Source organism: Macadamia integrifolia, unplaced genomic scaffold, assembly GCF_013358625.1.
Source record: "Macadamia integrifolia cultivar HAES 741 unplaced genomic scaffold, SCU_Mint_v3 scaffold1452, whole genome shotgun sequence".
In the NCBI taxonomy this organism is placed as follows: domain Eukaryota; kingdom Viridiplantae; phylum Streptophyta; class Magnoliopsida; order Proteales; family Proteaceae; genus Macadamia; species Macadamia integrifolia.
This window is the reverse complement of record NW_024868208.1, coordinates 38,490-50,506: the sequence shown is the minus strand read 5'-3', so window position 1 is coordinate 50,506 and position 12,017 is coordinate 38,490. Positions and strand designations below refer to the sequence as shown.

At 35.6% G+C, this 12,017-nt stretch overlaps 1 protein-coding gene across 1 annotated transcript; it reads right to left on the bottom strand.

Annotated features, from left to right (window-relative positions):
- Positions 1-3,685: 3,685 nt before the first annotated feature.
- LOC122063765 lies at positions 3,686-5,517 on the bottom strand. Its single transcript, XM_042627470.1, has 4 exons — positions 5,095-5,517; positions 4,864-5,004; positions 4,605-4,757; positions 3,686-4,142 (listed from the first exon to the last, which is right to left on the bottom strand). Exons 1-4 carry the CDS (start codon positions 5,440-5,442, stop codon positions 4,020-4,022), a joined length of 765 nt encoding a protein of 254 aa, XP_042483404.1. The 5' UTR covers positions 5,443-5,517; the 3' UTR covers positions 3,686-4,019.
- Between the last annotated feature and the right edge of the window lie 6,500 nt (positions 5,518-12,017).

Below are 12,017 nucleotides of genomic sequence, written 5' to 3'. Positions count from 1 at the left end.
AAGACCAAATAACTAAGCCATACTAACAAAGATGAAAATACCCTTCTCTGATTTGCTTGTTTTCTTTCTTCGAATTGTCTCATCAGTTCTTTCAGAGAGCAACACTCATGAACCTTTTAGAAGAGAAACAAAAGCTCATATTGGGAAAAAGCAATAAGAGGCATATTATGAGGAAACATGATGTAGCCCAATAGCCCATCTCACTGGAGTGCTAGATTCAAGAGCAAAATTTTAATTTTCTTAGTTCCATGCTTAGTTGAAAAATCACCTTGAACAAAGACATCTCGCAACAAAGAATCACATCTGCTAAAAATATCAGAAAAAACTGTCATTCCCTGTCTACTGCTATCGTTGAAGTATTTTAATGAATCATGCATATACCTATAGATGCAATAAAAAACATAATAGGACCATACCTATTCTTCTCCTCTTTTTCCAATCAAGCAGAAAAATAATGTCAAAACTCTCTGATTCATCAATTGAAGAGTCAAAAAACCTAAAACACCAAAATTTTGATTCCCTTTAAATTGAAACTAAAATTATGTGTTACCAAAAAAAAAATTATTATTAGAGAGAGGAAAGGGTGGGACGGTTTGGTGGAGAGTAAAAAGAGAGTAGTAATCATTTTTTTATTAGAGAGACGAAAGGGTGTCACGGTTTGGTGGAGAGTAAAAACAGAGTAGTAATTATTGTGGTTTATTATGTGCCTATTTTTTTTTATCCTTTTTAATACTTAATAATTATAATTAATGATTACTCCCTCTTTCTTCTCTACGTTTAGAGAGACAGAGAGAATTATAGAGAGCTCATTATTATTATTATTATTATTATTATTATTATTATTATTATTATTATTATTATTATTATTATTATTATTATTATTATTATTATTATTATTATTATTATTATTATTATTATTATTATTATTATTATTATCATCATCTTCCATTTTGAGGGGTGAGAGGATGATTGAGATTTTTTTTTATAAATAATTATAGAGATTTACATATGGAGAGAGAGAGAGAGAGAGATTTAAGGAGGAGTAATAGCAAGAATTACTTTTCCCTTTCTCCTCCACATTTAGAGAGAGAGAGAAGGACATTACTATCATGGGAGAATAAATTTTTTAAGAGATAGAAGGAGAGATTTTAGGAGAATGCATCAATTAGCATATTCAAATTCAATCATTTATTATTAGAGAGAGGGAAGGGTGCAACAGTGTGGTGGAGAGTAAAAAAGAGAGTAGTAAATCATTTTTTATTAGAGAGATGAAAGTGTGTAACGGTTTGGTGGAGAGTAAAAATAGAGATTTTAGGAGCTTTTTTTTTTTGGTATATCTTTCTCCCATATTTACTTTTATAAAATCTTCATAATTGTTCACTCCCTCCCCTCTCTCCATAATTCTCTCTCTCTCTCTCTCTTTGTGCTCTAAGTTGAATTGTAGAGAGTTTATTATTATTATTATTATTATTTTCATCTTCCATTTTGAGGTGTGAGAAGATGAATGAATTTTTTTTAAATAATCATAGAGATTTAAATGTGGAGAGAGAGAGAGAGAAAGAGAGAGAGAGAGATTTAAGGACGAGTAATAGCAAAAATTACTTCCCCTTTCTCCTCCACATTTAGAGAGAGATAATTATTATTTTTTTTATCTTCCATTTTGATGGGTTTTTTGGTCATTTGAAATTTTTTTTGGTAGATATCAATGGTTTTTTTGTCTTTTTGAAAAATTATACCAAAAACAGGGAGTACGTACTAATAGAGAGAGAGGAGAGAGATTTAAGGAGGAGTAACAGTAAGAACTACTTCCCCTTTCTCCTCCACATGTAGAGAGAGATAATTATTATTTTTTTATCTTCCATTTTGAGGGATTTTTTAGTCATTTGAAATTTTTTTTGGTAGATGTCAATGGTTTTTTTGTCTTTTTGAAAAATATACCAAAGACAGGGAATACGTACTTTTTAATAATAATATGATATATATATATATATATATTCTTAATTTGCTCGAACGTATGATCCACTATTTATTAACTTGTTTTCATTATATTCTCAATCTTTACTTTTTCTTTTGGGAACTCAAACTTTAGATCTCATATGTTCACTTGAAAAAACTTGCAGTCCAGCAAAGTATGGAAACAATCCAATCTTATACATCCTTTTATGTGGAATAATGGAATACCACCACTCCCTATTTGTCAGTCAATGTATAACTAAAGCGAGTCTGTTGTACCTTTGATTCTGTTTTCCTAGGCCAAAGTTTGATGCGAAAAAAGAAAAGTTCTGTTGGAATCTAAGTGGAACCCATTTAAATTTGAGAAATCTTATTGTAATTTGTAATTAAGGTAGGAGAAAAGAAGTTTTCTTGCCTTTTTGGCATAACATAAATTTTTTTTAATCAAAATAAATCCTATCATTCATATGTGTACTAAAAAAATGTGCGAGATAATGATTAATTAGTTAAAAAGTATTAAAAATGATAAGTCACTTATGATAAGAGGTAAAACGATTTCTCACAGTTTATACTTTGGTGAAAATGAGAAGCACCCTTTTATATTTTTATTGAAAAAAAGTAGAAACAAAAAGTATATGTTGTCATGTTATAAACTACTTTCGCCTAAAATCTACAGCATGCTTAGGGAATGGTGACGCCAAAATTTTTTTATAGGTTTAATGACATCATTGTCTATGAGCTAAAACTTTAAGGTCAAGGGATTCCTATCAGACTATGTGGCTTGCACTAGCACGGAGGCAAATGATAGTATACATAAGGGAATCAACAGAGGTGGGATTTTCCATTTCACAGGGGGTGTGTCATTCTCCCCACCCCCACCCCCACCCCCACCACCCACATCTTTTTGTGTCTGAACGTAAGCACCATGCATCTTGGCAAGAATCATTTCCAAATCTTAATTATCATCGTGGTGGTTGAGACAATATCTTAACAGCATACACGCAAAAATCAATGGAAGAAATATTGCCTCTCTAGACAAGAAATCAATGAAAGAGTTATGGGATCTTGGTCAATGGATATATTATTAGTGATCATGAAGAATTACAGTCATGTTTCAAGCAAACATTGATATAGCTTAATTCGATCCTTGTCTTAAAAAATAATCATAAATAAATAAAAGAAAAAATAAGGTTGTCTGATCGCATGACCCCTATGTCTAGTCATATCCTCACTGAAATGATCAGTAACCCACCCTGCCACAAAATGAAAAACACCTTGGTCGATGCCCTTGTGCATCCTCCTTATTGACCCCAATGCCTGTGCAAGGGTCACCTGACCAAGCAACCTTCTAATTCGCATAAATAAATCAACATCTTTTTTTTTTGTAAGAAAAATAAATTTCCATCTTAATGGTTGGAAAATGCGCATATATATATATATATATATGCAATGGAATATTTTTGGTCATGCTTACTTGGTTCTGTGTTTTGGACCCATCCTCCAATCTTTATAAATTATGATTTGAATTGGGACTTTCAACAGAGACCGAGGTATCGATTTATGTAAGTTTTAGTGGTAATTTCTTTTGGTTGGATCTTTATCTCTACTGATGACAATGCTGAAGATGGAATATTGATCCAAGGCTCGCTCTGTATTTCTCCATATTTTTACACTTTAATAATATTCTCTTACTAACTTTTAGCACCCAAAAAAAAAAAATGACAGCCAAAGGTTAGCATCTTTCTTTTTATCCCAAAATAATGAGAATATTGAGAACAAGCAAGTAGGGACTCGGACTCCTTTACTATTGAGTGAATTATACCTTGGATTGGTTGTCCCACCAAAGGAAAATCTTGGGTCCTCCCTTTATTGTTCAAAAGCACCTTTAGTGCATGCGACATTGCAAACAAAATATAATCCACTTCTTATATAAACTGTTTATGGTTAATATCTCTGCTCATGTAGTAACTAAGTAATAGTACATTTCCCTCATGATCACTCTGGCGTCCAGTATGAAATGAGTTTTAGCTTGGTTAGGATTCTACTTAAGATAAGAATTATCTATATCAAGAACATTTTAACTCCAGTTTTCCATCAGCCATTAGCTCCCCCAGATCATCGGTGAAAACAGGTAAGTACATGAGACTGGCAACAGCTTCTTGCAACCATTCCTCCCCATTGAATTTGATCTGCAAACCCAATCAAAATGCAACAAAAATATTATAAAAATGGCCATTAAGTCATCAAATAAACCACAAAGGAAACCATTGCTCCCCAAATCAAATTCGAAACCATTAAACATATTTTTTAAGATAAGTTTATTTTAACTATCCAAATATCTATCATGTAGTAGATCAGATGAAACTCAAATTTTGCGAAAAGGTAAACCCAATGCCCCCATCTACATTGCAGAATAAAGCTTTGGAAGTTTAAAGGGTAGAAGAGATGCATGGCTAGCTTACATAGATGACTTAGAAATATAAGGATCCATGCTAATACATAGAAAGGTATTTGATTAAATTAACTTTTAAAATTTAACTAATTCAACTGTAGATTTTTTCATTCAATAGTTAGAATTGTCACATCATCCTACCACATGACATATAAAGTACTTTCAGAGAACTTCTAAATTTCCCAGGAAGAAAAACTACCTGATTACCATTCTCATAGTATCCTTCACAAAGAAAGTTGCCGTTTCTTTCCATGGCTGGGGCTTCTTGGCATGTTTCATTCAATTCATTGTTCCTTGCAAACCTCCCTCGAATTCGAACCCGCCGATCAGCGAGAGCTTTTCGACAGGCATACTGCAAATCAAATCCATATCTAAGTTGATTACTACTCGTTTAACAAGATAAATTTACTGGATTTTAAGGATTAATTTCATATTAAATGGATTTCATGATAGCTTACCTTAATGGTTTTATTGAAGTTCCTTCTATTTCTTTTCTTCAAGTACTTGAGAATTCTTTTCTTCCTTTCTTCATCTGTGTAACGACCAACTTTCACATTTGGTTCTTCTACTGTTGTTGTTGTTGAATTACCTTCAACTCTCTAGTCCAAAAGAAAGAAAATAGAATTCATGAATAGAATGATAGACAAACACAATTAAGTACTTATCCACCAAGTATCTATCATATTTACCGTAGCATAGACTGGAAAATCTGACCCAAATCCGCTGCATTTTCCGGTGACCTCGAAGATAGCTTGTGGGTATCCAACTCTGGGAACCATTTCTAGACCAGATTCACCGCCGTCTATGGCCGGAAAACCCAGTTGTTCAGGGTATGACATACCAAAAAATGGCGACACAGAGTTAGTTTCCTGCTTGGTCATCTCATTGATAGCTTCATTTCCAAAGAAGGGAAAGGTTTCTTCCCCCAAAATTACGTCGGCGGCGGCGACATTTTGGATAGGAGTGTAAGGTGAGATGCCACATAACCCACCAGAGACAAAACTATAATCAGTGTAGAGTTCAGGAATGGAAGACATTGAAGAGACAAAAGGCTGTGTTGTGTTGGTGGTGGTGGTGGTGGGGTGGTGTTTTGTGGTCAGATCTTTGGGTGTATAGATGGAAGTGAGGGTTTTGGCCGGAAATATATAGGCTGTGGAAAACTGCACTGTGGAGGCATAGGTCGGTGGTGGGCTCTGCTAGATAGATAATTAGCTTCTTTGGCAGCTTGGGGGTAACTAACGCAACCATCACTATTGGGTATTCTTCTTACCATAATTAGCTTCAGTTGAACTGGATTAACTCTTCATTTATCCACATTAGTGTCATGTTTAGCCTGTAAGCACGTATATAATCAACTAACTAATTGGATGATGTGACAGGAATTCATGACATAGCGCCTTTTACTTGTATCATGGTACGTTTTTGTTATTTTAGATCAACCAATCCAGTTTTGTTCACTTTTTATTTTTAATTAATTTTTCAAAAAGTTTTCCTAGTCTAATAGGTCAAGATAGTATTTCTAGTCTTAGCATAAATAATAGGGGAGTGATTCTTGGATTGAATTCCTCTATGGCGTAACATGGTGTCCGACACGCATTCAACGGTCAGAAACGCTTTGGCACGGAGTCTAAGGCAGTCACACGTAGCCCAAGACATTTCTAGGTGTTGGATGTGCATCGGACACCATACTGTGCCACAGAAGATCCAAGTCCGTGATTCTTTGTGCGCTCATGTATCTATCTCTCTCCTCTCCAATAGAAGAGGTAAAGAAGTTTCTTCAATACTGGGAGAAAAGAGACATAATACATGAGAGTGCTGGCATAGGCCACGAGTTTTCCTTTTGAGGCTATATGGCACTTGTGCCCAAACATAAGAACGGTGACCGTCTCACCTCCTGTGAAAATGCAAAATCTCACTTGTTGGATGCCCCTATATATGGCCCCACGTTATTGCAGGGGTCATGCTACCTGACAGTGGTTCTCGTCCTTACATATTATTTGATAGAACTGAAGTTTGTGATCAAGTCGACTCAGATCTTCTATTCACATGACAAGTTTCGATTGAAATATACTTGTCAAGTAACAAAATAAAGCTTAACTTTAAAATCAAATGAAATTACTAAAGTGAATATGCAACTAGATGAGAAGGTATATAATTTATTTTGAAATATAATTTGTAGTCAATTAGACTGTGTCATAGATAATATCTAGTCACATAGTCAAAATGCGCATGTTACCCTTCAACATGGCAAAATTTGATACATATCAAATGATGAGACTTTGCATCATATCATGGACATGGGAAGCTAGGGAAACCCTCCTTTCACTTATTCTAGATCATTATTATGGGATGTACTTGCTTAATTCTCACTTCTAGCTTACGCATCACGCTCTTGTTTCTCTTTACTTTGGTAGTTGTGTTTTCCTTGAGAGTTCCATAGACTCCATACCAATTTCATTCAAAACAAGGAAACTAATCTACTTCAATTCTTGTTCACAAACAGGCCACAAAGCATATCTTGCTACTTTACCTATTGACCACAGAAAGGGAGGAGCACTTGGCCTACCTTGTCTAAGAATCAGGATAGTCCTACATATAAGGACTTCAATAGGACTCCTTTAGGCATTACTTACCCACGGGTAATGGGGCCGGGAACTTTCCTTCACCACGGCGAAAGAGGTATTCCTTCACCTCATGATGATCATGGAATAGGGGTAAAAGAGCAAAGGGTATTTTGAGAATTCACCTTTTTGGAGGAGTAGTAATGACTTTCGACTCATGGGCTCTCCTCCTGGAGTGGAGGAAAAATATCTCCTTACTTGTTTGGATATCAAGTAAATGATGTTCTTCGGAAGATTTGGCATTGTGTACCCTTTTATTACGATCTTTCCTTTTATTTTTTTATAATTTTTTTTTTTTATGAATTTTTTCCCATACACAAAAGATAAAGGCAGTCATATGGAAAATCTACGTTTTATAAATATATTGCCATGATTCTAAATGCATGGTGATCAAAAGGTGGTCCAAAAACGAAGTGCATTATCCCTCATATTACCCTATCTTTGCTCATTTGATAATCAATAATGATCACACAATCAACTAATCATTTTCTCAACATCCAAATAACTTTTTTTCTATTGAAAGTGGTGTTAAAAGTCAATTAAATAAATTTAGTAATGAATATTTTTGCAATATTCACTAATTGATGACCTAAAAATTAATGAAATAGATCATACGACCACAGAAGAATCCACATGGTATGGTCAAAAAAATCGATGAAAGTCAACTTGATGGCACTGATCAAATGGTTCACACCTCAACCATCTATGGAGATCGGTTATACACAAATTTTAGTATCTTCAATGTAAAGAAAGGTTTTTTTTTTTTTTTTTTTTGGTGGGGGTAAATGAGGGAAATGCTTAGAACTGAAAAAGAGTCTCTAATAATCTCAATAATCTCAAGTGAAATTCTGTACTCTCTAAATACTAATTAAAGTAATAAAGAAAAAACTAAAAGAATAAAAGATGAGACCTTTGACCAAAAAATAGATGAGACCTATATATATCGCTTAAGAATCCAACACGTGGGGTGTTAGATTTGGGCTGATAAAACCACTACACCGGTATTCCTTTGCACCTTTCCGGTCCCCTTTGAAATGACTAGAGTCTCCTCACAAAGAAGCTCATTTAATCATTGAATAGTAATTAATATTAACCAAAGTAATGAAGTAATGAAGTAACAAAACTGAACCAGAAGCTGACCCGGTTCAGCCACTGGATCATCAGGGTTTACTTGATTAATTTGAGAATAATATCTAGATTTTTATAATTCATTTTCCTCAAGTCAAACTATTTTGGTTTTTTAGGTTGATCAATGCAGGTCCAACTGGGTTTAACTCGAAATTGGTTTGGGCAGTTCGACGGTTGACCCAACCCGTTTTGGATACTGATGATCGACCATCCAACCATACTAATTATTTGGGCGGGCTGGTTGGATAGCCCAACAGGTGAGTTGTGCAAGCATGACTTGTGGTAGAATGAAAGTTTCATCCTTCCTACATCTAAAACCAATCTGTGGCAGACAGATACAAAAACCTAAGCAGTTGACATAATTCAATTTTGTAATTAGGTTTATAACAAATCACCTTCTAATTGAACTTCTAAAATGTATTACTGAGCAAGAAGGATAATTAGGGATTCATGCAATAGGGGAGAAAGGCAGTTTTGATTCTTAGGGCACCAAATTTTCTGTGTCTTACCATTTGCATCAAAAGCGAAAACCAAATCAGGAGAATGGAAGATCTGCTTCAACCACTCTTGGCATCAGGTGCCATGTTTTTAAGCTAATAACCAAAGAAAAAAATAAAAATAAAATAAAATAATCCCTATGGGTTCAGCACCCTATAGGCATGCAACTTTATGAGTTGTGTGATCCAAGGCACTTCGTTCTTAGTTATTCAGTCAATGGAACTTATTTTTGCCTTTTGAACACACCTTCACTAAAATAATATAGGGCTTTATTTTTTTGGGGGGGTAAAGTGGGGGGTGGGAGGTGGGGGGTTGGAGGGGTAATATTTTATAGGGCATGTTTGGATGTTTTAATAGGGTTAGCTTGAATTTTATTTTTATTGGTATTAGAACTTTGGATTGTAATGAAAATGCTTATAAAACCACCTTCTACTTGTAGAACTTTCCACTGTTATTCTATTGGCTATATATACAACAAGATAGACTGGTTTGCACTCAACCGTGGAAGACAAGCTTTCCATTTCATCCTCTAGTCGTGTATTGATTTTTAATCCAATCTTAATTGACTCTGTTAGAAAAATGCTTCAAAATTTTATTTGAAAAGTCAATTAATATTTAAATATTGAGAAAAGTTCTCATACCACCGGAAAAGGATTCACCCTACGAATTTGCCATCATAATTACATGTCCCCTATGTGTTGGAGGTTTGAAATGCTCTTCACCATTCCCTGATACATACTTATCGAAGCATGATAGATACATACTTATCGAAGCATAATGATGATGACTATCGAAGAAAGAATTCTAATTCACAATGGGTGAAGGAAAACTCAATCCTTAAACACATGGACCATATAATTGACATGACCTGCCACATTTTGACCAACAGCCAATCTAGAGAATACACCACTCATATAATAATAATAAGAATGACTAAATCATTTCATCTAGAAAAAAAATACCAAGTCATTCATCCATGTGGCAAAAGTAGCCAGTAGTGCTGAAACCATTCCATGACTGCAGTATAAGATGAAAAAAATCCTCTGCCACGGGGGCGGCAGTGTGGCAAGAATCCGATGGCCAGCATGGCATCGGGGCATATGCCAATGTCGTCTCGGCCATCTATCCCTCACCGCACGGCCGCACCCATGAAAGTCCAGTATAAGGTGTTTGCTATTTCCAAAATGTAACTCTCAATTCTAACTTTGTGTGTATTTGATTGCTCTTTCCTAAATAACCTTGTTTGTAAATATAAAGCAAATTTCATAATATTGTGCTTTTAATCATAGTTGCATATTTATTTTCTTTCAAACTAAAAACTAGGAAAGGAAGGTGCACTCTCGCGAATTACTAATGAAAATGAACAAAGAAACCATTTTGGAAATTCCATTCTCTCTACGATTAGTATCTTCACTATTAGGGAAGAACTAGTAAAATCTTGTAATTTATGATTAATTCATTCAATATTTTCTTTTTTAGAGAAAAAATTATCATGTTTAAATTATATATCAAATATACTAGTACCCCACCCGATCCATCTGGAAATCATAGTGCATGCTCTTCGCATCAGGGTACAAGATGCCCCTTCTTTACATTCATTGCGATCGTGTGACGAGGTCCTACTAAAATTACAGAAACCAAAAAAACAGATGAGATTGCATCTCAAGACTGACAAGATTGTCACCCTTATGCCTTCTTCAAGTGGGGTTCATGTTCACTTAGGCTCATGTGACTCCATGTTCCCTAGAGGTAATGAATCTACTGTGAAAAAAAGTTGTTTCAGCATTAGATTACTATAGATTGTGTTCTTGATTTCTTCTTTGTCTAGAAATATTCCTGTCCCCTCCAGGGTACCCTTAGGGTTTATCTCTCTCATGGCTTTGTCTATCCTTTGTTCAACAGTACTGTCCTAGAAGAATCAAGTTGGTCAAAAGCCAAACTCCGTTGTCGAAACAAGAAAGGTTAGATTTCTTAACTTCTTGTCAAGTATTACATACATTTTTGACAGAAAGGTTATTCTTTCACCTATGGTGAAGAAAGAATCTCTTATTGAACCCCTTTTTTCATTATCTAAGAACAATGAAAGGCATTTCGAACGTTTATCTAATGAGTGTTAAATTAATCATGACCATTCATCCACGTGGGTGAAGGGTGCACAATGAAAGAAAACTTTCACCTTTCTTAACAGCGTTAATTTTTGTCTCAGCTCTCAAGTACTAACCTACATGAACCTGGCCTCATTAATAAATGGGCTGTTGTTGTGTACCCAGTTTTGAAAATGACCTGGGCTTGCGTTTGAGCTCAGTCATTAATGGGCTTAGTGCAACTCTTTCATTTCGAACTAAAAAATCCTGATTAATTACTCCAGTTTTTGCGCACACGGTCGTATGTACTCAGTCGACGCTCAGCCGTTCATCGTGTAGGGGCATAATGGTTTGGAAAATTCCCATTACACGGTCCAATGTAGCCAAGCTTCTCTTGGTGGTCCCACGTAAGTTTTTCCACACTTAGGTTGATGTGGTAATTCACACTACTGGCCGGGTTGATAGATCTAGGTTTGCATTGGCCACGTCAAAACCAAATTAATTCACGAGGGAGAATTTTTATGCATTGTCGAGGAATCCCCCACGCCTCACCAATCGGGGCACAAGAATCAGTTTTCTTAATAGGGGTCTCACATATATGGTCAAGGAATAGAAAGAGCATTAGGAAGGATAGAGAATGTTAGGAGTGGTTATTCTCTGCAGTTGTGCGGTCATGCAGTGAACATCGAATGACTAAGAGCATCCGAGCGCATGCCAACCATCCAATGCTCACTATGTGGCCGCACTCGCTGCAGAGGATGTTTCAAATATAAGTGAGCACAAAAACATCCCCAAATCGATGCCATGGAGGTCCTTTTTCCTTCAGTCATATACCCACCCCATATATCAATGTGCCTTCTCTATAGTACATGTCATGGTGTGCACCTTCATAATAGTCATAATTTGCCAAAGAGCTTTATTTTACCACTTGGTTAAATCTAATTAGACTAAAACTTGACATATTAGTATGATCAAGTTTAGATATGAAGCCTTACCTTACTCCCGCCAATAATGTGAATGTGCAGACATTAAGTGGACAATGTGGGGATCTTCTACTTGCACCCAAGGGGGTAGGCAGCACTACAGTGCAGAAGGGCACTAAGGGCATCTCAAACTCGAGATCAAAACCCTTGATCTTTGAACAACCTCCAGGGCACAATCAACTGCACTAGGCAGAAGTCCACAAGAAAGATCGATGGTCCCCAAGCTTTACAAGGAGGAGGATTGAAATGGGAAAGCCTTGAAATGGGCATTCCCTAATCACTTTGTGACAAAAGGAAA